At 37.5% G+C, this 27,225-nt stretch overlaps 1 protein-coding gene across 10 annotated transcripts in view; it reads right to left on the reverse strand.

Moving 5' to 3' along the window:
• The window catches only part of ZBBX (zinc finger B-box domain containing), a 140,029-nt gene that overhangs the window by 100,388 nt on the left and 12,416 nt on the right, over nucleotides 1-27,225 (reverse strand). For 4 of the 10 annotated variants that reach the window (XM_070242538.1, XM_070242536.1, XM_070242541.1 and 1 more), the window contains exons 1-2: nucleotides 9,692-9,831; nucleotides 2,669-2,785 (exon numbers count right to left, since the gene is read on the reverse strand). In XM_070242538.1, coding sequence (XP_070098639.1) covers nucleotides 2,669-2,736 — 68 coding nt within the window. In that variant the 5' untranslated portion in view covers nucleotides 2,737-2,785; nucleotides 9,692-9,831. Of the gene's footprint in view, nucleotides 1-2,668; nucleotides 2,786-7,767; nucleotides 7,849-8,178; nucleotides 8,294-9,691; nucleotides 9,846-27,225 lie in introns of those variants that run through there. The other 6 variants (XM_070242542.1, XM_070242537.1, XM_070242533.1 and 3 more) reach the window with 5 other exon arrangements.

The raw sequence follows: 27,225 nt of genomic DNA on the forward strand, positions 1-27,225 counted from the left end.
TTTATGTAATGTATGTATAATAAAAAAAAGAATTAAGAGCCTTTTTGGGGCCTATTAGGAACAATGCATCTATTAAAGTTTTGGTATAGGGCCATCAAACGAATTAAATGGGACCTGAGCCAAGCACCACCTATTGTTTCCTCTGAAGGAAAGCAATAAGAGAACTTTCTGAGGACAGAGCAGAACCCCCTAATAGATTCTTGTGCAAGAGATTTTGATAATAATATCTGAAGCTCATCAAGCATTTGACACAAGCCATTTTCTTCTCTTTATAAGTCTGCTGTCTTGTCAGCATTAGTCAATGACTCTCTCTTTCACAGGTCTAAGCCAACCTAGTTCTCTGGCTTTTATTATCTATCATGAGTTTAAATGTCTCCCTTCACTTTCACATTAGTGTTTTACAATAATCAAGTAGTGTGGCACCATGAATGCCACGGCAAGGGACCAAAAGAAGAAAAGTGAAAATCAGAAAAGGGAAAACTCATTTATAGAGGTGATGAGGAGACACCAGAGAGCAAGTGGGCCAAAGATATGTCCCTAAGTGGACATAATCCAGGGTGATGCATAGAAAGTGATAGGAGGCAAAGTCTGTCCAGAAGGTTCAGAGAAGCTGGCAAAGATACTGAGGCAGAGGAATTATTCTCATTATATCTGCTCCACAAGAAGTAATTCAACCCATGCTACACAAAAGCACTGTAGTAGGTGATAGGATATGAGACCCAGTGGAACTTCCAGTAAAGAGAGGAACACAGACAAGCACAAAGGTAATTGAAACACAGTCTGATGGTGCTCTCAGTGGAGAAGTCCAAGAAGATGCATGACCAAGTGGTCAAGTTATGGTGGGATGCTTTGGGTCCGGAAGAGGACAAAGGATTTTCCTGGAGACAGCCTTGGACAGAGAGCCGGACAGACCAGCAAGGCCCTGAGGAAAACTAAGGCTGATCTTGTAGAGGCCTTATCAGCACAACAAATCCAAGGGTTAGGAACGACCTATTGAAATGGGTTGGGGGCTGGGAAAGAGTAGAGAGGAGCTGGAGAACACCAAAACGTCAGACAATTGTTAAGACAATGTCAAATGAAAATAGGTTAGATCAAGGAAAGGGTAAGAAAGGGAATTCCAGGATAATTACTGTAAAGGGGTGTTCCCATTCTAGTTTTTATGGGTTGTGGATCATGGGTGGATCAGGGAGACATAGAGGTCAGGGAATGGTGATACCCCCTCATCTCCAAGATAAATTCCAAACTTTCTAGTGTGACATACAAGTTAATTTACTATCTATGCAACCCTGCCCTTCTCTCCAACTTTGCTGTATAAATCTTGGCCAACTGGATATGTCTGAAAGTCCCCAAACTGTGTGGCCCCTATGCCTTTGCACAAGCTTCACCCGGTAACTACCCAGCTAACTACATCTTTCAGGCAAGGCTTGGAGACCTCCTCACCCCTGCCCCAGCAGTTTGGGCCATGTTCTTATAGCCGCGGTGCTTTCACATCACACCGTGTTTCATACCATATTGTAAATGTAATGTTTCTTATTCACACCCTCTACAAGCTACCTGACGGCAACGATGGTGACTTCCCACTTCTGTAACCCACAATTTCCCAGCACAGTGTGTAGAATATGTGGACTTAATAAATGTTTGTTGGATGAACGCTAATGTTTATAGGTATATGCACAGAGACTGGAAACATCAACCAAATCATATAATGCATGTCCTCTTCTCTTTGGGCATAAAAAAGGGAAAATTGGTAATACTAGGAACTGGATAGCTGCCCTCTCCACCAAAAATGGTAAACCTAACAATGATAATGCCATATATTTGTACAACATTTTCCAGTTTAACACAATGCTTTTACACACAGTATCTCAAAAGTGAAGAGAGAATTAAGAAAGCTCTGAAGTCATTGAATAACCACAGGATTATTGATCTGGATCAGGGAATTCAGAAACTAAAATTAAAAATCGACAGTCTGTCCCCATCCCAGGCTGGCTGGCTCTTAGAGATATCCGAGAGGAAGGCCTTGGGAATTTCCAGTGACTCTAGATGATCTCAAAGGGAAACAGTATATTGAAGCTTCAGTACCCCTGCCATGTGACGAAATTCCCACGATGCCCAGAAGTGCTTGGCTCTGGCTGACTGCATCTACCAGGCAATCTAGGACAGAAGGGACCCTTCCTAAGAAAGGTAAATTCAACTTAATGTCCTTTAATTATGCAAAGTGCTAAGGTAGTTAGTGCTTTCTATTTCCTGTTTAAAGTTCTCTTATCCTAAAACACTCCCTAAATTTCAGTTTCTTCAGGGTGATTCTTTTCTAATTTTGAATAAGTATTATAAAAATACTTGTAACTTTCTGTTATATTGCTTCAAAAGTTAATGAGTCCAGCCTTCATTTACAACTTTTCACTTCAATTCTTGGAGCATAAATATTTTTAGTCCTCATTTTTTAAACTGTTACAGATTTATAATGTTGCAAACCTATTCTCTTATAGAGAATATAAGATATTCTCTTATAGACAAAAATACAGCAATGTGAAGAAAATGGAGATAAGAATTCGCAAAATTTGAGTTCAACTCTAAACAGCCTCATGTAAAAAGAATATTTTAAATTACAATATACAGAAACTTTAGCAATTATTTCTATTTAAGTAATAAATATAAATGCACTTACTTATATTTTAGCTTTACAGAATTTCCAGGTTTTCCCCATGGAAGAACTACAAAATCTTTGGTGTTCATGATTACCTTCTTAATATCATCTAAAAATTATTGTGATTCGTGAAAACTTCTGAAAAAGTAACAGACAAAAGAATTATGCCAGAGGTAAAGCAATTAAGTTACAAATTTGAAAATACATATAATTCAGGAAAATTTTACAAACAGAAATCATCGTGAGGGAAGAGGTTGAATGAAAGGCTAAACAACAAAAATCATTATATATACTAAATGTATTATAAATTACATAAATATTTATATATCAGTAAAGTTATAAATATAACATATCTGATGGAACTAAAATTTTACCGATAATTATATAGCAAAAGACTGGAGAAATATTCAACTGAAAGTGAAGAATGCATTCATTAAGGCAAATAGAGAACATGTTCTGGTTCTTTCTTCCAGTTAAGGTCATAAAAATAAATATCAGGTATTTGTTCCCATCCAGAAATAATATTCAAGGCTAAATATAGTGAAAAGAGAAGAACCTTAGAGATACAATCCAACTCAAAAACTTTTTTTTACATATACGGTAATGTAAAATGAGAAGTGAGGTACGTAATAATTATCCAAAGGCATTGTAATATCCTAATTTATCAAAGAAAATTTTAATGATGCTCTTTGCCTAAGATGGAAAATTAGCATATTTAGAAAGAATTTTTCAACAAGAAATGAAACAAAAAAGATTTTCTGCCTAACTCCAAGTTAACCAGAAAATTAAGTTATTCAGAACACCCTATTTCCTAAGTATCACCATTATTCATGGTTCTGTAATAATTTACTCTGTAATGTTGAATTACTGAATCACACACACAACTATCAGACTTTTGTATGAACAAAATTTCCAAATTCCAAATGCTCTTAAAGAAATATAAGAGGCAATATCACAGAGTCCATAGTCTTAAATGCCCAAACCATTTGATCCTGTAGATTTATATGTGTGTTCCTACGTGCTCATAACCCCCATAACTATTTATTAAGGTCCTGCTATATGCAAAGTACTGCACTGAGAGGCATGAAGGACTCAAGGCCCAAGGAGATTTGTTTTCTGGGCTCAAATGGCATAGAGTCAAATAGGGCATGTAAGACATGTATATAAAGGCCGTAAAACAAGGTAGAAATTATAAATGCCATAAGACTTATAGATGTAATAATATAAGAAATGAGAGAAAGGACAGAATTCCAACTGGCTAGCCCATAAAGTGGGGCTTTAAGGAGAAGGGGGGATGATATGTGAAGAGATGGATTGGATGAAGACACTGTGAGAAAGAACAGCTCTTGAATGAAGACTCATGAATGATGCCATTTGGTTGATGCTCAGGTTACATTGAGGGTGTAAAATATGGGTAAGTTTGGAAATGTAGGCTGTGGCCCAATAATGTGTGGCTTTAAATGTCAAGTTAAAGCATTCTGAATTTATTCTGCAGTTACTGAGTCACTGAAAGTTTTAAAAAGAAGAACAGAAAATAAGTCTAGAAGCTTTGCTCAAAGACTTAAAGAGAGAAGGCATCAGTATACCAGTAAACAAGTGGAAGGCTATTGTGACACCAAAGTCTACACAACTGAATGAGTAGTTCTTCAGTATGACTCCTTTTGGGAGACTATCTCATAATTTCAATCATGCAACCACTGATTTGAGCATTTTTGGAATGCCTCTTTTGAAATTGCCTGCAGAGTCCATCATACACCCAACAAACACACAAATCTACTTTGCTGTGGCTCATTTAAAGCTAAAAATGATATTGTCCAGCAGGAGAAAGTATTTTATTCACTTAAGTCTAGTTTCAAACTACGTTACCTCCCAAAATCAAATCTAGCCTGAAGTGGTAGATTTTCACTACCTTGGAGGAAATTCTGAAGGAATTTATTTTCTGAGGATAATTCTAAAATGGAGTTATACAAAATAAATTTAAGCAATTTAGTGGTTGCATCATAGGACTAAGTATATGTGTGCCTTCGATCAACTAACATTTATTTAGCTGCTCACTTGTGACTCCTATGAAGGGTACTGAAGTCACAACAGCAAATAAGGCAAGGCACCTTTCTCAAAGAACACACAAAGGGAAAGCCACACAAACAATGACAATATCATGGGACATTTTGACAGAGGAAGTACTTAGGAGGGACATCAAACTCAGACTCATTTCTCAACCACCAAGTCCTGTCTCTCAAAGCTAAAATCAGTGTCAAAGAGAACTAAAGGTGCCACAGGAACGGAAAACTAAGATTCGGTTTGCTTTTGAGGAGAGAGGATGAATCTTCTGCTCCTTCTTATTAAGTAAAATCTTTGTCTCACTTTTATCAAACAGAGCCTACAAAAGCTACCTTTAAAAAACCTCCAGGAATGATCTTGCTCATATAACACAGAGTCTATATCCCTTTTTGATCATAATCAGAAAATCCAACTGCTGGACCCTACTCTACTGCCAATAAGTTTTTCATGAAAAGTTCCATGATGTTATCATTACCATTATCATTAAAAAAAAAACAGAATCCCCAAAGTTAATGTGATTAATTAAAATAATTTAATTGCCATAATTTCATTTATGCACTGAAATATACAACTTTATATGTGTATGTGCATTTGCACAAAGCTGAACTGATACACAAAAACTGAAATGAATGAAAGAAAAGTCTATAAATTTCATTAGGATGGATGATTCAGATTTATAGCTCTCCTGATAATGTGATTTAACCAATAAATAGTCTTATTCAGGGGGCATTTCACTTCACTAAATGCAATTAGTAAGGCTTCTTCTCAAAGGTTTTATAAAGTCACCCATAAGCCAATTTTCTTGTATGAAGAAAAAAGGAAGACTATAATTGTGAGTCATGCTGTTCTGCCTGTTTCCTTGGGTAAAACCAAGAGAGAATTACTCACCTCTCTTGGGACAGCCAGGATATAACAATGTCAGCAGGAAGAATAGCAAAGCACAAAACTTTAGCTGCCTAAAGGAACCAGGGGATACAGATAACTCCCTGTTATGAAAACCTCATCATTCCATCTGTCCTTGGCCACTCAGTTTTCTTCTTATAATTAAATATCGAAAGTTTAGTAGTTATTTGGAAAATTTTATAGTTACCTAATTTATTAGACTGCATCCTTTTTCTCTCCCCAACCTTATTCCTCCCCACAATATATACACAAAATGACCCAAAATTGGCCATAATTGTTTGATGATCCTTCTACACAAGTTCTCATTCTGGGAATGCGACCCAAGCATCAAGGCCTGCTACTACAGAATGGAAACAAGGAAATTACGATGATCTATTAATCTAGAAATTAATCTAGAAAGTCAGAGCATTCATCAAGAGCTGCCCTAGTCTCCCAGAAAATTTATCATCACACCATTGGCAGAATGGGAGGTTTGGAAACCAATGTTTTCAAGATGAGCCACATTTTGTAACTTAAAACTTATCTAAGGTTAGTTGATTCTTCTAATAACTCAGATCATCTTAGACCTGAAAACTTAAAAACCAATAAATAAGGATTTTTCCTTACTTTTGCACATATTATCAAAGGGTTTAATAAGCAAGCTCTTTTGGATGTATTAACATGTTTACCACAGTACTTAGAAATCAGAGACCCAAGTGAGAAACATTAAATGAAAATGAATTTAAATAAAAATAGTAGTTTTAAACTCTTAAAAGAATTATACTTTTAATATTTTCTCTGACATTATCCTTATTCTAAATATAATATTCTAAATAAATATATTTTAAAATCTTAAAAGAAAAACCAAGGAAAAGACAGATAATTCATGATCCCTAACATAATATTTTGGGCTTGTGGGCAACTAAATAAATATATGCCATTTTCTCCTAGCACAAGCCCTAAAAGTAAATCAGGTATTGACTTCCAAGCTGCACTCAGTCTTTCAGCCAACCAACTTATCTGATAATTAAACACTGCTTCAGGATGCTAAATGGTACCCAAGTCATCACTTTTTACCCTCTATGGTGCAGATTCCCTTGAGAATAACTGAGAAAGTTTGCCTTTAGACATTAAGGGGTAAGTTTTCCTTTCAAAATATCTTCCAACTAAAAATGATAAATAATACTAAAAGACACTGGGCTTAAGTTCAGAAGACCTTTGCGTCAGTTGATCTCTGAGCTTCAGTTTATCCACGTATAAAACGGTGAGGATCCCCCCCTAATTTGCAGGATATCACACAAAAGGTCTCTGATTTGTGGCCTCTAAAGCAGTGGGTTCGAAAGGGCCTGGAGCGAGCTGGGGTTCAGGGAAGTGGGCAGCCTTAAAGATAGCCTCGAGAAGGCAATGAGGGGAGCATCATGACCTACAGCCTCTCTGATTTCATCTACTTTACACAGTTAGCCTCTGGGTCAGACTTAAGATAAAGAAACTCTTCTTCAGCTTAAAAAAAAAAAACCAGCTTGAAAGGCACAGTAAAGCAATATACAATTATTATTAGTTCTGTATCAACTAAAAACTTTATATGATTACAAATAGCAATGAAAGTATTAAATTTATAAATTATACCTTTCAGAAACCTAAGCCCTTTTATATTTTTATAGTTGATCTATCCCACCCATTACCATACAATCCACTATTACCTTAGGTGCTCCCTTGTGAATATCTTAGGGATGGAAAATTAAGGCATCCGTCCAAGATTGATGACACAACCAGAAATTACAGTTTCATTCCCAGTCCTGTTAGCTCCTCTTAAGCCTTGAAATATAAGTATTGTTCTGCACACTTAAAATGATTAATTCATATCATTCAGATTTTCTTCCTTTCTTACTCTTAACTTGTCATAAAAAGGAAATTTAGAGAAAGAACTGTTTGACATCAAATATTTTTTAAATTTTGCAGCAATATATTTAAACACCATTGAAAACCTTTTGGGTGTCAAATTGCTCCCATGTAATAGGAGCTCACAAATTTTTGTCTCTAAATAGTTCCCCAGACCTATAGGGAAATAAAAAACAAAAAAACAAAAAACCCAGCTGTTCTGTTTGGTACTTAGGATCTTCCATTATGCATCCTAATCTTCCCAAGCCTTATGCTTTACTTTCCGCTTCTCTGCTCACCAAGCTTTACCCTCTTCGATGCCCAGTTGTCAGGCCACTTCTATCATGAAGAAAGCTTCCAACAAAAGTGAGCTTCTCCATCTGTAAGAACACCATGTGCATTACACTCACTTGCTATTATATGCTGCCTTTTGTTATTTTTTGCTGCTTTGCTTATATAGGTGATGTTTCCCATAGCACCCCAAATATTTGAGGACCGTCCTACCACTGGTCTTTGAACCCCCAGCAATTAGTAGAGTGTCTACACATAAGGTACTGCCAATGATAATGTACTAAGTTTCAAGCATTTAACTTTTCTACTGCTTTGAATTTATTGCACAATCAACCTTATGAAAAAAAATCTCTCTAAACAAACACACCTCTTTCCCACTTCAACAGATTTTTTTGTTTTCCTTTTTCCATCCATCTTACCAAAGTTTAATGAGCATTCAACAAATGTACATTTTCTATGCCAGGTATGAGGCTAAGCACTGAGGAACAAGGTGAACCAGACAGGTATGGTACCAATCTTCACTCAACTTATACTCTGGTGAAAGAAGTAGGAAAAAAGTCAAAAGCAAATAAAATAATTGGAGGACGTATTAAGTGTTTTGAAGGAAACAAACAAAGGACCAATGTACTTTCAAATAACTAATTTGTAATGAGGCTGGCTCTGATATCAGTTGCTCTACATCAAACCCAGCATACACGGGATTAAAACCAAAGCACTCATTCCCTGCTTACTCCCCGGCTCCAGAATCCGCTGTACACCACAGACACAAACAGCCAAGGGTGCCCACCTGCAAATTCCCTTATCACCCTCCTTCCTGTAAGCAGCCTCCCAAGGCCCAATGCAGGCTGGTGGGAAAGCTCCAACCAGCAAGGGCACTGACTGCCCACCCCTGCGCCTCTCTACAAGCAGCTACATTCCTCACAAACGTTTAAAACCCCTGGCCTCCCATCTTTCCGGAAGGCAAGATGAAACAAGGCAAATTTGAGGGCTCACTCTCATCTCCCAGCAGATATCACCCAAAATAAAAACCCTTTCCTTGCCACAAGCCTGGCATTCCGGTTTTTATTTGGCCCCTCTTGTGTGGCTGGTAAAGAACCTATGTTTGTAAGTGGTAACAGTAATACAGCTGGCAATAATATAAGAGGTCAGGGCAAGACTTTCTGTAGTCTATAGGATGCTAGAGGAAGGTGGAGGGGTTTTTGTTTTTGTTTTCCATAAGCATACAGTTTGCATAGTTTCAATCCTGGGTAGCTTCAACTGTATGCGATTTGTTTTTTTAATGAGTCTTGCTAACTCTGGATTTAAAAAGCCAGGCTATAAAAAATATATATAACTGAACCTATATATCTGAGCACCTCTAATTCTGATTTGGGGAAGAAGAAAAAACTTCCACAGCTTCAGATTTTTCAGGAAAGTGGCATCCCTCACCATGACCTTTACCTGGGCAGCGTGGACTTTTGGAATGAAGTGGGTGCATGTGGCCGCCCAGACAGAAGGAAGGTTACAAAAGGGGATGTGATGAGGGTTTGTCAGGGCACCAAATTTTTCATAAGGCGCAAACGACTTCGAAAGATACAAGAAGCTAGCATCTGAAAAGGGCGGGTTGTAGGAGGGGTACAACTGACGGAAGCCCCCGTTTCCTGTCTGGGGTTCAACCTCTTCATATCTCAATTAGCAGCTACGGGCTGGGAAGTCTTTTGTTTATACAAAAGAAGACTTTCAACTCATCAGGTCAAGGCCGCAGCCTGCAGCCCGCGCAAGCCTGGCACTGTGTCGGGCACAGGGCAGCGGCTGGGCAAACACTTGCTGGGGCGGCCCCCCAGCTCCACCCTGAGCCCAGTCTCCCTTCCCGCCCGCCGTGCCGCTCCCCGCCCGCTCCGCCGCCTCCGGGCACCGCCGCCCGTCGCCGCCCTCGGCCACCGGTCGACCCACCTGCAGACCCCAGCCACGGGTGCCACCGCCGCCGGCCTCAGCAGCTGCCCAGAGCTTCCGCCTTGGTCTCCATGGTTACCGCGTTATCTGGGTACCCATAGCAACCAGAATGCTTGGTCCTGCGTCTGCCGGCCAGCAGAGGGAGCCAGAGAGCCTGGGAGCCCGACAGAGACAGAGAAAGAGACAGATAGGAGGGAGGGAAAAGGGCCTTCTCAGGAAGGAAAGGGAGTTCAGAACTTCCACATATGTGCTCCGTTCAGTCGCCTGTCAAAGGTTACAGGAGGCAAAGCCAAGACTAGAATCTGGGTCTCTTGACAACCCAGAACTCTCTTTTCTTTATTCCAGATGTATGACCCACAGGGGTGTGTGAGTGTAATATACAGAAAAAGAGGCAGAGAAAGACAGATATGTAAGCAACCCACACTTCCCAGACTTTTCTGTTCCAAAGGGAGTCACTTGTGGTGAACTTATTTTTGGTTTCCTAAATATGCTGTCGTTTTTTAATTTCTGTTTTTATATGCTGCAACTAGGATGTGTGGTTGGTTCTGTGGCTGGTGGTCTAAAAACCTTCTATGGTTGTCCGCATTGTATCTATCTTGTTACTGGACTAATAATCTCAACGATTACAGTTAAGATACTAACCTATGCACCAATGCTTTCCATATTAATGTGCCTGACAATACTCATCTAAGAACATAATTAATGTTGTCCCTTGGCAGATTCAGTTATATAAGATTTTAACTAGCATAGATAAGAAACAATAAGGATAGTCTCGTGGCCATGACTCTGAGCTTTCAAATTGAGGCAGATCTAGTCTGAGTCCTGGTTCTGCCACAACTCACCTGCTGTGTGATCTTGAGCGAGTTATAAAACCTAGTTTGATTGGTTAAATGAGATAACAGTACACTTAGTCCATACATAGTATAGTATGGAAAAGTAAATAGCAATGTATGTTAAGTCTTTAGCAATAAGTCAGACCCATAGTAGGCACTTAATAAACGGTAAAACATGTGGTGGTGGTGCAGCTATGTTGGTTATCTTTTTTTTTTAAAGATTTTATTTTTTTCCTTTTTCTCCCCAAAGCCCCCCTGTACATAGTTGTATATTCTTAGTTGTGGGTCCTTCTAGTTGTGGCATGTGGGATAGCACCTCAGCGTGGTTTGATGAGCAGTGCTGTGTCCGCACCCAGGATTCGAACCAACGAAACACTGGGCTGCTTGCAGCGGAGCGCATGAACTTAACCACTCGGCCACGGGGCCAGCCCCCTGTTGGTTGTTATCTTAGTGCTTGTGGTACAAATTCACAAAATCCTTCCTTTAAATTTAACACAATGACAAGTTTCAAATAGACATGTAATACTACTAGAATTTTCTCGTGCAGAACTGTGTTTCCCAGACAGGTATGCTCTTGGAATTACCAGGAAAGATATTTTCAGCATGCATCCATTTATTCAACAAATATTTATTGAAAGTTCACTGTTCTAGGTCCCAAAATTACTGGAATGAAGAAAACATAGCCCCTCCTATTGTCAAACTTATGTTTTAATGGAGGCAGAAAGGTAATAAACATATAAATATGTCAGGTGCTTTGAAGAAAATAAAGCAGAATAAAGAAATAAAAAATAAGAGTTCAAATTTAGGTTGGATTTTCAGGGAAGCCTCTGAATGCAGGGAGAGAGGAGATATGGGGCAGTTGGGGCAAGGAACATTCCAGACGGAGAGAACAGTAAACAAATTTCAATTCTGACCCAATCAAGAGCAGTATTTGTATAAAACCTCTCATCACTTCTGAACAGTACTGTTTGACTTCAAAAAAGGGTTCTTACAATGCGTTTACTCATGCAATAGTAAAATAGAGCTCATTAAAAAGAATGTACGAAATATTCTGGCACTTTTCAAAAGCATTGAAAGGACATTGTCTTACTTATATTTAGGAAAATATCTTAGCTTATGTGAAATTATCCAAAACAAAGTAGAGCCAAGTTCCATAGTAAAATGAAAAATATGAAGAGCTTGTCTTTCAGAACCATGATTAGTGCCAAAATGAAATGAAACGTAAAAACAATGACACCTCTAGAGTACAACATCCTCTCCGCTGAAGCAGCGCGCATTGAACTGACATACTAGCAATTCTGTGAATAGTTCACCACGTCTGCGTCAGAAGCACAGTATTCCTGAGGGTTTTTGCAAATTCATGCTTCATTGTGCCAGAGTGAAGACAAGATTTGAACGCAAGTTTTCTGCGCTAGGGATATTCATTTTAAAGAGGTAAAAATTACCCACAACGAAAAAATTGAGAGCACAGACTTACTGAATTCAAAGGATAGTGCAAGGTCATGCTTACAAAGACACATTCTCTCTCTCACTCTTTCTCTCTCTCTCTCACACACACACACAGACATACACACACTTCCATTAAGCAAGCCCTACTCATTAAGTAACGTTATCTTGAACTTGGTAGTCTGCCTGGAGGGAAATTGTGGCAGGCCTCAGGACTTTCTGGTCACTCACAGATAATAAAAGTTCTGGATGAGTAATAAAAATGCTCAGTCCCACATAATTGTCAAAACCTTGCATGTGATTTGGCCTTAAAGTTTTCCCATTTCGCAGTGGTTGGGCCTGCTGGATGCAGAGAAGCCTGAAGTCAAAGACCCATCAAGAACAGGCTTGTGTTTCTATTCTTCATCATCCATTCTTACTTCGGTCTTATTAATTGCCTACATTGGAATGACAAGAAAGGATAAGGACTAAAGCAGAAAAGTCCTAACTTTATTGGTGCTGAGTCTGCCAGGCGTTTAGAGCAGGCCATTTTCCAGAGGCCACCCTGCCCCCATGTACTGGGGAGCTCTTCCCTGCATTCGTCTAGATGCCGGTGATGCGTTCTCTTCAGACCTCTGCTGCCTGAGTCCCTAGGCATCAAGTGATTACTCTCATTTCAGTCTGCAAGGTCTCAGTGGTCCTCCTGGACATAATTTTCAATGACTCACTTTCTCTTACATTTTTCATGTTCCATGTCTGACCTACAGAAAATCTCTTGCACTCTTTGCCCTACCATGCTGTGGGTGTGCAAGACAGTCAACACGCTCACCTCTCTTTGGCTCATGCACCAGCAACCGCCAACCTAACAGTTGCGTTTTCTTACTCCTCAGATGGGAGTCAAAAACCAGCCCACTGTACCCACAACTGCAGGGACCCTTTGATGTACATCTTACCAGGCTTGAAATGGCAGCCAGGGACTGTTGACAAACATGATCTAAAACTTGGAAATAAGGCAAAGGAATAACTCCATGTCTTTTCAAAGGCGTACTAGAACACTGTGTAAGATCCCACTCGAAGCTCATTTTATTCTCAAGGAAAATGTACCTTTGTGTGATTATCATTTACTATTCGTAAGACTCTGATTTTGTAAAGTTACATGTTAATGTATGGGGTTTTTTCATCTACATCTTTTTCATTTGCATCGAGGTATGTAAATAATTTCTGTCCTTCACATAAAATAATTCCAAAAGTTATAGTTTTATTACCCTGTAGTACATTAACCAGTTTTACATCTAACCTAGAAATCTTGTACCAGTGTTTTTTGTCAACATCTGTATATAGTCAGCCTATCCAATTGTTTTTTTTTTTTAATAAAGATTAGCCCTGAGTTAACATCTGCTGCCAATCCTCCTCTTTTTGCTGAGGACGATTGGTCCTGAGCTAACATCCATACCCATCTTCCTCTATTTTATATGTGGGATGCCTGCCACAGCACAGCTTGATAAGCAGCGCATAGGTCCACATCCGGGATCTGAACCAGCAAACCCCAGGCCGCTGAAGTGGAGTGTGCAAACTTAACCACCATGCCACTGGGCCAGCCCCAGCTATCCCATTTTTTTGAACCGGCTCTACCATTCTTGTGGTTCCTTCCTTAATTAGTAAACTGTGGAACATGTACATTCTGTATTTATAAGACATCATATATTTAACTATTGAAATTATATTTTGATAGTACCAAGCCTTCCTCTTTGGAGGGAAGATGGGACACGTAGTATACCAGTAGCTTTCTAAAAGTTCTCTTTCAGTCACTACTATTGGCCCCTCAAACTGTTTTATAGGCAGAGGTTGGTGGTCAGTTCGGGATGGCAAAATGAATTTTCTACCATTTTCTTTTTACAAATCCTGCAATGTAGCCCCAGTTTGAAATGGGGCACCTACTTTCTTCATGCCTTGGCAGACACTGAATATAACATCTATTATACATGTATGGGATTTTTCAAATTTTCAAGGATAGCTGAGCTTTAGAGGCAACAGAAAATTACAAAAAGATTTCTCAAAAACCTAAATTAGTATGATATAAATATATTTAAATGCATCTTCAGGGTTAAACCTAATGAAGGAAAAAGAAGAAAATTATAATTAGAAGGTGACATTGTCCTTTATGATTTTTCTCAGCATTGTAATTTCTGGCTGTCACCCATGACACAGAATTCTTCAGCAAATAAATTTCCATAACACAAGGCAATTATTACTGATGTTTCACAAGTGGAGGAAAATCATCAGGGCTTATGATAAATTTCTGCTCCTTGCAATGTGTGGTTCTTTCTCAGTTGAAAAATAAATGTATAGGCTTGCTGGATGGGCAACACTTCATTTAACCAGCATTTGTTCACCACCTGCTCTATCACAGGCACTGCCCTAAGATGGATACAAAAGGGAACAAAGACCACACGTCTGCCCCTGTGGAATGCACTCTCTATTGAGGGGAGTGAGAGTTTGCAAATAATTGATATGTAATGGATCCAGTGCTGTGTACACCAAGTACCGGAGCATGACATCTTTGTGGCACGGTCAGACTTTCTGGGTGGTTCAAGCATATTCTATGTGGAAGGGAAATGAAGATGAAAAACTGTGCTGTGGTCAAATTTAAAAGCCCCTCAGACATTACCCTGTCCACAATAGAAGCTCCAAAACAGTTCTTAAAACAAAAATAATCATCTCAATACGCTTATAGCAACATCTTTCAAAGGTAATTCTGGGGGCAATGTGAAGATAGAGCAAGAGGAGAAGATGGAGACAAAGAGACAAGTTTAAAATATGGTTATATTAGTCCAAGATTAAGAGATAAATCTGGGCAAATCAATACAGAGGACACAGGCCAAGTGAAATGAATTCAAATGGATTTTATAAACTCCAACAGAATTCAAGACAAGAAATGTGATTGGTTAGGAACAAGGAGCTGTTCACAAAGAATGGGGACAGAGGAGGTGCTACAGAAATGAGTTCAGTTTTGAAGTTTTTACTTTTGAGAAAGCAATAAGAAGTAATAAAAATTAAAATATAGGTCTAGTTACTGGGAAAGCAATGGAGGCTGGCCTTATATATCAGGGTGTCATCAGCATATAGATAGTAACCAAAGGTAAAGGAAGAGCAGAAATTGTCCTGAGAACCTTCAAAAAACTGTGGAAGAGGTGATGTTGAGAGAAACATTCATCCAGCATTCCTAAAAGAGAGTGCGGGTGAAATCCATACTTAGCCTTTTTTATCCAGGGTCCTCACAAATGAGCCCAATGACCTGAATGAATTTGTTAATGTGATCCTCAATTATTCTCAGTGTTATTCATACATTTACTGCAGACAAGCATATACTATACCCAGTGGTAAGAAAAAAAAAATGAACTGGCATTGGTCCCTGAAACTTATGTTGCCAGTATCATTACACCTACGTACAATTCATGTAAATAGGTCCAGAGAAGGTGAAGATAGACCTCACCTGATGAGATCTTTGGAAAGACATTGGGAAAAGAGAATACTTTGTTCAAACATAACGTAATTTTCTTTCGTTTTTTACTATATCCTGTAATTTAACACGAGGTTAGTATTCTTGGTTCCATCCAAGGATTGATAAACAGCTATAGTGGACGTCAGTAATCTGCCCTTCCTCCCCCTATGTTTGCCTAGCAACAATCTGTGAGCCATGGCAGTCATGTTTTCTTGCAGGATCCAGCCCATCTTGTAATTATTTCTTGGACAGGAGTCCAAATTGGACCAGTCAGGTTCTTTCTTGTGAGAATGTGGAGTTGAGACTGACGGAGAGATTTTTGGGTAGCGATAGTTTGCCATTTGGACCACAGGAAGAGAAAAAGGGTGAAAGGAAGGGAAAAAAAGAAGGAGGGAGCGGGGGAATTTTCTGGAAGCTTTCCCTTTCCTGAGGACTAGCTACATCCTAGTTCTTGAGTTCCATGATACACCCCTATATCCTTAAAATAAATTTCCCTTTGTTTCTCAAACTAACATGGCTTGGTTTCAGTTGGGCAGAAGGATCTTGACTAAGATGACTGCCAGAAGAATTGAAATATAGAGTAACTTTTTTGATAAGGTAAGTCCAAAGTGTATATTCCTAAAGAATTCTTTTAACCAACAGTAAAACATGAATCTATGTCTCTCATCATCTTGAATTAATATTCCTACATAGACAAAGATAGGAGAGTCATCTGGCATTCTTTTGAAGCCACTCTCTCAAAATGAGCTAAAACCTCTTGTTTATTTTTTGATCAGTTTAATTTCTTAGTTTATTGGCTTTAACTTTAGCTGTGCCAATTTTGTTAGCAGACAATTATTTATAATTGATGTAGCTTTAGGGAAAAGCTAATCTTAAAAAGAAAAAAGCTGGCATTTCAGAGAAAAAGTCATTCATTTCTGATCCTTGCCAAGTTTTAATAAGTATATCCTACTGTCTTCTTGAGATTTATGCACTGTTAGCTGTACTTCATTTGGAAAATTTGCATTTTTCTCTTCTGCACTCAAGCTGGGAGGCACAAAACAAGAGTTACAGGTTTGTTTGACATGAGATGTAACAACAATTTTCTTTCATCAACTTTATTCTTCTATAGTTGTGATCCCCAAGGGCAGATTTTTCATCAGATTTTGTGAAACATTTTATAATAGCAGCCTTACTTTTGCAGAAGTTGCTCCCAAAACATTCCAAAGGAGCTGTCACAACTCTCTCCACCATAGAACAAACTAGATTTAACATTCTTATGCCCACTGTGAATGAACATGACCTATGTACCCATCTTCACGCTAACCCAGAAAACCATGTGCGTCTAATGTAACTAGCTTTTGTGATGCTCATTCAGAAATTTACCAAATACTTATTGATGACCTACTATGTCCCAGGTACTTTGGTAGATAATGGCTGCAACCATGAACAAGACAGATTTGTGTTCTATTCTTGTGGAAAACTCATCTATATGGGAGATATAGACAGAAATTCAGAATAATAACTGCTAAAACTGTGTGAGAACATGATACTGTGAGAGCAGAGAGGAAGGATACTAACCCAACAGTTGGGGCTGAAGAAACGCTTCTCAGCATAATTGATGCCCTATCTAGGGTGAGTAGGAGCTCCAGACTGGTTTAGGGGGATGAGTGAAATTAGGGAGTTTTCTGGGTCAAAAAAAAGCATGTGCCAACTCCCCCTCTGCGAGTTAGAATATGGTAAGTTTAGAGAATCTGTAAGTTTCCAGCATTACTGAAACATGAAAGGGCCTTAGGAGAAGAGGGAAGAAAAGAAGGGAGAGTCATAGGACTCTGGCAAAGGAGAAACTAATTAAGAGGCCATTGCTACAGTCTGATAGATACTAGTGGCCTAGGCCAAGACAGAGGAAGTAAGATTAAAGGAAAGTGAGAGAATCCAGTATTTACATTGAGAAATTCATCTGTGGACTTGGAATTGATTAGATGAGAGGCTGAGGACTGAAGGATGATCTTCAATATTTATGGGACTGAAGATAGATAGAATAAAAAATGATGCAAACTACACTGAATTAGGGAACATTCATTTATTCATTTAACACATATTATTAAGTACCTACCTTATACCGGGTATTGTTTTGGGAGCAGAAAATTGAACAACACAGACAAGCTCTTTGTCTTAATTGACTTTGTATTTTACTGGAAAAAAAATGATATGCACATAAACCAGTTTTGGTTTACTCCATGATGGGAGTAAAACAAACCAACAGAAAGGATATTTTCCTAGGTTGAGACTCCGTTGTAGGTAGAATAATCACAGAAAACCTTTCTGAGGAAGTGACATTTGCAATGAGCCCATCTGGATAAGGAGCCATGGGCAGATCTGAAATGTGTCTGCAAGAAGAATATCAATGTTCTGCAGTGGAGAGAATGAGGGTGTGGTAAATAAGGGGAAAGAAGAGATAAGACTACAGGGAAAGGTAGACAGGAAGACAGGAGATGAAGGCCAAAATAAGGGATTTGGATCCTATTCCAATTAATACAAAAAGTGATGATTGAGTTTTTAAGCAGAGAAGTGATAAATGATTTATATTTTTAAGAGATGACATTAGTGACCAGAGAAGATTGGACATATGAATCTAAAATATAAACAGAGAGACAAGTGAGAAGGCTAATGCAATAGTCCAAGGAAGACAATCACTAAGTGATTGTATTAAGGATGTAATCATTGTATTAAGATATAGGATGGCTGCTTTGACAAGATCCAACACAACAGGAGATTAAATGAGATAAACATTGACTGCTCTCTCACTCAGCAATTAAGTGCAGGCAATCCAGAATGTGATGGGGTCTCCATAGTAAAAGGGATCTAGGATCCTTCTATTATGTTGTTCTGCCTTCCTCATTCTTGACTTTCACTTAATGGTCTAAGATGATTGACCCAGCTTCTGCCATCATGTTAGCATTCAAGCCACTGAGATTCATACAAGAAAGGAGAAATGGGAAAGTGAAGGTACACCGTTTGTTTGGCTGCTTTTTGTTTTGTTTTGTTTTGTTTTTAACAAATTTTATTTTTAGATCAGTTTGAGGTTCACAAGAAAGTTGAGCATAAGGTACAAAGATTTTTATATACTCTCTGCCCCCAGGCATGCACACACTCCCTCATTATCTACATCTCATAGCAGAATGGTACATTTGTTACAACTGATGAACCTACATTGACACGTCATTATCATCCAAAGTCCATAGTTTTCAGGAGGGTTCACTCTTGGTGTTGTATGTTGTATAAGTTTGAATAAACGTATAATGGCATGTATCCACCATTACAATATTATACAGAGTAGTTTCACTTCTCCAAAAATCTCCTATGCTCTCCCTTGCATCCTTCCCTCTTCCTTAACCCCTGGCAACCACTGATAATTTTATTGTCTCCATAGTTTTGCCTTTTCCAGAATGCCATATAGTTGGAATCATACAGTATGTAGCCTTTTCAGATTGGCTTCTTTCACTTAGTAATATGCATTTAAAATAACTCCACATCTTTTCATGGCATAATTTCTTTTGAGTTCTGAATAATATTTCATTGGCTGGATGTACGACAGTTTATCTATCCAGTCACCCCACATCTCAGTTACTTCTAAGTTTTAGCAACAATGAGTAAAACTGCTAGAAACAACTGTGTGCAGGTTTTTGTGTGATTGTAAGTTTTCAACTCCTTTCGATAAATACCAGGAAGCGTGATTACTGGATGTATGGTAAAAGTATGTTTTGTTTTGTAAGAAGCTGCCAAACTGTCTTCCAAAGTAGCCGTACCATTTTGCATTCCCATGAGCAATAATGAGAATTCCTGTTGCTTTACGTCCTTGCCAGTATTTGATGTTGTCAGTGTTCTGGATTTTGGCCACTCTAATAGGAGTGAAGTGATATCTTATTGTTGTTTTGATTTGCGTTTCCCTGATGACGTATGATGTGGAGCATCTTTTTATACACTTATTTGCCATCTGACATCTTTTTTGGTGAGGTGTCTGTTAAGGTCTTCGGCCCACTTTTTAGTTGGATTGTTTGTTTTCTAATTGTTGAGTTTTAAGAGTTCTTTGCATGTTTTAGATAACAATTCTTTATTAGATGCGTGTTTTGCAAATATTTCCTCCCAGTTTGTGGCTTGTCATCTCATTCTCTTTACAACATGTTCTACAGAGCAGAAGTTTTTAATTTTAATGAACTTGAGCTTATCAGTCTTCCTTTCGTGGATAGTGCCTTTGGTGCTGTATCTAAAAAGTCATCACTAAACACAAGGTCATCTAGATTTTCTCCTATGCTATCTTCTAGAGGTTTTATAGTTTTGCATTTTACAGTTAGGTCTGTGATCTTTCTTGAGTTAATTTTTATGAAAGGTATAAGGTCTTTGTCTAGCGTCATTTTTCTTGCATGTGGATGTCTAGTTGTTCCAGCACCGTATGAGGAATCTTTTCTCCATTATATTGTCTTTGCTGCTTTGTCAAAGATTAGTTGATTATATTTATGTGGGGCTATTTCTGGGTTCTATTCTGGTTCACTGATCTATTTGTTTATTCTTTCACCAAGACTACAGTGTCTTGATTGCTATAGTTTTATAGCAAAGTCTTGAAGTTGGGTGTCAGTCCTCCAACTTTATTCTTCTTCAATATAGAGTTGACCATTATGGGTCTTTTACCTCTCTAAAAAACTTCAGAATCAGTTGTTGATATCTGTAAAAAAAAAAAAAAAAAACTTGCTGGAAGTTTGATTGGGATTGCCTTGAATCTATAGATTATGTTGAGAAGACCTGAGATGTTGAGAATAAGTCTTTCTATTCGTGAACATGGAATATCACTCCATTTATTTAGATCTTCTTTGACTTCATTAATCAGAGTTTTGTACTTGTCCTCATGTAGATCTTTTACATATTTTCTTCGATTCACACCTAAGTATTTCACTTTTGGAGTGCTAATGTAAATGGTATTGTGTTTTTAATTTCAAATTCTACTTGTTCACTGCTGCTATATAGGAAAGTGATTGAGTTTTGTATATTAACCTTGTATCCTGCAAATTTGCTATAATTACTTTTTTGTTACAAGAGATCTTTTCTTTTTTTGTTGATTCTTTTAGATTTTCTGCGTAGACAATCAAGTCATATGCGAACAAAGACAGTTTCATTTCTCCCTTACCAATCTGTAAACCTTTTATTTCCTTTTCTTGATTAGCTAAGATTTCCAGTACAATGTTGAAAAGCCATAGTGAGAGAGAACATCCTTGCTTTTCCTGCTTTTAGTGGGAAAGCTTCAAATTTCTCATCATCACGTATAATGTTAACTGTAGGTTTTTTATAGATATCTTTATTAAGTTGAGGAAGTTCCCCTCTATTCCTAGATTACTGAGAGTTTTTATCATGAATGACTATTGGATTTGGTCAAATTCTTTTTATGCATCTATTGATGAAAATTAAAATAATAAGCTGTTTTATTTTACTGTGGAAAAAAGTAGTAGTAAATACTGGTGAGATTGCAGTAAAACTGGTATGCTCACTTCTTTGGGGGACGATGTCTTGTGAATTACTTTTTAAACTAATCCATGTTGTTTTTTTCTATCTGTTGCTCTTGCTCTTTGTTCTTACTTTTGTCTTTCACTCTTTCTGCTTTTTGTGGTTTTAATTGAACATTTTATATGATCCATTTTCTCTCCTCTCTTAGTATATCAGTTATACCTTGTTTTATGTTGTTTAGTAATTGTCGTAGAGATCGAAATATGCTTTTACAACTAACCCAAGTCTACTTTCAAACAACACATGCTGCTTCACGGGCACTGTGAGTACCTTATAACAACAAAATAATCCAAATTTCTCCCTTACTTTCATTGTATCATTGCTGCCATCATTTCGTTTATACGTAAGCATACATAAGTAAATATATATATTATTATATAAACATATATTGCTTATTTAATATACATATGTTTACATAATTGAATACATTGTTGCCATTTTCATTTTGAACAAACTGTTATCTGTTCAATCAATTAGGAATAAGAAAAATGAAAGTTTTTCTTTTACCTTCACTTATTTTACTCTGATGCTCTTCTTCCTTATGTAAATCTGTTTCTGACCTATATCATTTTCCTTCTCTCTAAGGAACTTCTTTTAACATTTCTTTCATGGCAAGTCTACTAGAAACAAATTTCTCAATTTTTGTTTGAGAAAGTCTTTATTTCTCCTTTCCTCTTGAAGGATAATTCTAGGTTAACTCTTGAAGGTACAGAATTCTGGGTTGGTGGAGTTTTTTCTCAATACTTTAAATGTTTCACCCTACTCTCTTCTAGCTTTCATGGTTTCTAAGGAGAAATCAATATAATTCTTATCTTTGCTCCTCTATAAGTAGGGTGTTTCTCTCTCCGGATTTTTTAAAGATTTTTTTCTTTATCTTGATTTTCTATAATTTTAAAATGATAAACCTAGGTATAGTTTTAGCATGTATTCTTCTTGGTGTTGTCTGAGATTCCTAGGTCTGTAGTTTTGTGTCTGACATTAATTTGGGGGAAATTCTTAGACATTATTGTTCAAATATTTCTTTTGTTCCTTTTTTTCTCTTTCTGGAATTCTCATTACACGTATTTTACACCTTCTATAGGTGTCCCAAAGCTCTTAGATAGTCTTTTCTGTATTCTCTAGTCTTTTTTCCATTTGCGTTTTGGTTTTGGAGGTTTGTATTGAGATAGCTTCATGCTCAGAGATTCTTTCCTCAGCCAAGTGCAATCTACTAATAAGCTCATCAAAGACATTATTCATTTCTGTTACAGTGTTTTTATTTCTCGAATTTCTTTTTTGTCCTTTCCTAGAATGCCCATCTCTGTGCTTGTATTGGCCATCTGTTCTCACATGATGTTTGCTTTATCCATTAAAGCCCTTAGCAAATTAACCATAGTTGTCATAAATTCCCAATCTGATAATTCCTGCATGCCTGCCATTTCTGAGTCTGGCTCTGATGCTTGCTTTGTCTCTTCAAACTATAATTTTGCTTTTTAGTATGTCTTGTCATTTTTTTCTTGATAGCTAGACGTCGTATACTGTATAAAAGGAACTGCTATAAATAGGCCTTTAGTAAGGTGGTTGTGAGATATGGGAGGAGGGGAAATATTGAAGTATTATGATTAGGTCTCGGTCCTTTAGTGAGCCTGTGTCCCTGGTCTGTGAACTTCCCACCTGCTTCTCAGTTGTTTCCTTTCCTCTTTAGGCGGGATAAGACGGCTAGAGCCAGCTGGAGCTGAGTATTTCCCTTTCACCCTGTGGAAAGCTGGAGCCAGCCGGAGTTGGGTATTTCCCCTCCCCAGATCAGTTAGGCTCTGATAAAACCCCAGCAGGTTAGGCTCTGGTTAAATAATTTCTACTAAGGCTAGACCTCGTTGAGAAGAATAGAATGCTCTGGTATATTTCAAGATGGTTCCTTTCTCTTCTGACTGCTGGAAGCATGAGGGGATTTTCCTCCAGTATTCACTGTGAGAACCTGGTGGAACTTCAGGAGGCAAAACTCACTAAGTGTGGAGTCCGTCCAAAGACTATGTCTCCCTAGAGTTTTTACCTCTCTAAATTGTCCACACTGCACTTCCAGCAATTCTTCAAATACAGTTCAGGTTTCTCTATCCTGGCCCTGGTTCCCAGGGAGGTTTCTGTTCCAGTAAGTAGTGATTTTCTGTATTTGCCTATACTTTGGGGCAGTAGTTTGCCCTGTGACCTCGCTTTTCTCATAGATTGTTGATTTTTCAATTCGTTCAGCTTTTTACTTGTTGTTAGGACTGAATGGTGACTTCCAAGCTTCTTACACGCCAGACTAGAAGCCAGAATCCTCTGTTTTTTAAATAATTCATATACGAAAATCATATCTTAGATTTGCATTTACTTCATAGTGAGTTTGAACATTTTCTAATGGCCTTTTGTATTTCTGAGAATTGCTTCTTTTCAACATGATTGATTTTTAATTATTATCATTTAGTCTCTACTGTAAGTCAGGCTATCTTTTCTTCTACCCAACTTTATTGAGGTATATACAATGTACATACAATAAACTACTCACAATTTAAGCTTACAGTCAGTAGGTTTTGACATATGTATAAACCTTGCAACTATCACTAAAATAAAGATATAGAAAATACATGTCATCCCCAGCATTTCCCGTTTGCCTATTTTCAGTCAATACCCCCAGACACCACTGGTCTGCTTTCTGCACTGTGGAATACTTTTTCCTGTTCTAGGATTCGTTATAAATGTAAGCATGCAGTTTGTACACTTTTGTGCAAGGCTTCTTTCACTCGGCATAATGTTTCTGAAATTTTTCTATCCTGACGTGTGTATCAGTAGTTTGTTCCCTTTTGTTGCTGAGAACCATTCCATTTGGGTAGGTACACCATAATTTGTTTTTACATTCATCTTTTAATGGACATTTGATTGTGTCTAATTTTCATTCTTATGAATAAAGTTGCTATAAATATTTGTGTGCAAGTCTTTGTACAGACATGTGTTTTCATTTCCCTTCAGTCAAATATTTTCCTTTATCTTAAGTAAATATCTAGAGTTGAATTGCTAGGTCACATGGTAAGCTTATATTTAACTTCATAAGGAATTGCCAGACTGTTTTCCAAAATATTCCCACCAGCAAATGTATGAAAGTCCCAGTTGCCACTCCACTTCTTTCATGAGCGTGACCTGAAAGCTGCAAATATGGCTTCAGTCCATATCCCATTAAACAGGACTGAGTCACGTGACCACCCCTGACTACATGGAGGGCTGGAAGTATAGTGTATAGCTGGGATGCCAGGTGCCCATCTAAAACTCAGAATTTTCATTACAGAAATAAAGACAAAGTGAAAATGTTGAGGACTAACTTCATGAGAAGGGGAAAAATCAAAGCTGGCTTCTGGATTTTGAGTGGACGTTGGTGCCACTAACTGCTTTGACATGTTAAATTTGCGATGTTAGAGATCCAAGTGGATGGATGAATAAACTGTTCTCTATACCCATGCTGGTATATTTCCAGCAGGGATCAAAGCTGGAAATACAAATTTGAGAATCATCAGCATATGGATGGAATTTAAAGCAATGGGATGGGATGAGACAAACTAAGGAGTAAATGTAAGCTATGGTTTCCATCGGATGATGAAATGATTTCACAAACGGTTTTCAGAAACCAAGCTAAGTATACATATAGCTAGCAGAATGTTAGTTAGCCTAAAACAAAACAAAACAAAAAACATTTTTACCCTTCTTTCTTAGTAATTAAGTACCACTTAAGAATTACATTTTCCAGCCTCTTTTAAAGCTAGATGTGACTATATGGCTAAATTTTTACCAATGGAATGTGAGTGACACAGTCCCCCTGCCAGTCTGGTTGCCCATCTTCAGACAGACTCTTACATAAGAGGAAAAATTAACTTCCATCTTATTTAAGCCACTATATTTGAATTTTTTAAGCAGCTTAAGCCTAAATTTAACTGATTTATAAAGCATATCCAATTACTTCTTATGCTCAACTAAACAAATATCCATTGCCAATAATCTCCAATTATTTTATTCATTTATATTGATTTTATCACAATCATTTTTTTTTGCATTACTCATTTGGTTTTAGTTTTCAAGAAGTGTTAGGTTGCCAGTATTTCTAAACTGCTCCAAGAAAGAATTACATTATCTTGCAGAATATTAATGAATATTTTCTTCGTGTGCTTGTAATTCTTTCCAGTCATTGCTTCAATTAATTCTTGATGCTAAAGTTTAAAAAAAACCTAATGTGATTGTCCTTATTTCTCTGAAGAAGAAACTGAAGTAGAGATATTAAATTATTTGCTCATAATAGCAAACTAAGTTAATGGAAAAAGGTGGAAGTAAAACGCAATTATCTCACTTCTGTTTTTATTGAACTATTGGATTACAAGTCACAACCAATTAAAAACATGATACAAGAGCTAAACAGCATAACCTTTTCATCACGTAGATGGCCCCAGAAAAGTACCCGTTGGCACTTCATCAAGTGTTTCTTATTTTTCAAAAATGATGTTTATTTTTAAAAATATATTATCAGTCATTTTTGCTATTAAGTTTACATATATAGAGATATAGAGAGATTGACAGATAGATAAATGAAAATGTGGAAAGTATTTTAAAAGTAGGAAATGTATTCACTGCAAATTTTCCACACATATCGAAAGCTGTTTATATCTGGATGTATTTTCTTCCAATCCTTTCTCTATCCATATCATTAATTGTTTATTTTTCACAAACTTTTGATCAAATATTTGTGATCAAATATAAATTCAGATGACACCTAGTATTCATATTGTTTCTCAACACAAGAGAAATTCAACAGAAATCCATCGGGTGGAGTTATACTATAACTTAATATTTTAGAGTGTTTCTCAACTTTCTCTTTTTACCTTTGTCCTCAGCCTTTATATAGCTTATGGCTAAGCAACATTTGCTATTTGAAGACTTTAAAAAATTTTATTTCCCCTGCAAATTGTTTGGAGATTGTTGGCTTAGGCATTATTTGCTTTTCTGATTGCATCAAATACAAGCCACATGCACATGGACATTATTAGGATTTAATAAAACTGACAAAGAATATAGTTGCTTATTTTCCCCAAAATATGCCAGTTAACAAGATTAAATAGAAAATAGCTATTGACTTGGTAAAAAAATGCTGCTCTGTCCTTCTGTCTCTCAAACTCCTGTTTTTTCTGTCAGCAAGAAGGAAGGTAGAGGTTGGCCTGCTGCCATACTGGTTAAGTTTGGCAAGCTCTGCTTCGGCGGCTTGGGTTTGCAGGTTTGGATCCCGGGTGTGAACCTATATAACTCATCAAGCCATGCTGTTGTGACAACACACATACACACTAGAGGAAAGATTGGCACAGATGTTAGCTTAGGGCCAATCATCCTCATAAAAAAAAAAGGAAAAAGAAAGATAAAGATCTGATAATCCAACTCCTCTAAACCAAAATGCTGTGTGCCCCAAATAAGCAATTCTTCATTAACGTCGATCCATTCTAATAGGCATTACAGAAAGCTGCCAAAGATTTGACATATACTTGGGGAACTAGCTCCTCAAAACTAGTTTTTACCTTCATATACAATTAGGTTACTCTCTCTCTGGCAGATTTTCTGACTTCAGTAAACATAAATATCAAGGACTTAATCCTCAAAGTTCTGATCTAGTGAATTTGAGTGGACCTCAAGAATCTGTACATTTTACAAGCACTTGCAATGGTCCAAGGATCATATGTGGCAGCACCACCCTGAGAGAAGGACAAAGAAGGTGGGGACTCTGCCATCAGCTGGTTCTCAGTCTTGGGCCACAGAAGGAAAGAGAGGCACCTTAAAACTAGCCTCTGGTTCAATTATTCCTCTAATTCCAATTAATTCATCCTTTGAAGGGGGTCCTAAAATTTTTTTTTCTTGCTCCCTCAGGCTCATTCCCCAACCCTCTCAAAAAGGCACCAGTTACTTGCACCATTTAGAAGAATGAAGGCCAACTTTGTGGTAGAAAAATGATGAGATACAGGGATTTACAGATTGGACTAGATGGGTATTTTCTTTGGCTCATTAGGAATTACTAAAATTCTTTCTTAGGTGGAGATAATGTTCTTGAATATTCCACTTCTTGTCTCACGTTTTGTATATAATAGTTACGAATTTTGGTACTAGCTGATTTCACCTGCAATACTGGTCTTTTTATGGGGGAATGATGTAGTAAATTTGCTTTTGCTCTGTGTACAATAAGAACAGGCAGGAATGCCAGTATT

The sequence above is a fragment of the Equus caballus genome, chromosome 19, assembly GCF_041296265.1.
Source record: "Equus caballus isolate H_3958 breed thoroughbred chromosome 19, TB-T2T, whole genome shotgun sequence".
Classification (NCBI taxonomy): Eukaryota; Metazoa; Chordata; class Mammalia; order Perissodactyla; family Equidae; genus Equus; species Equus caballus.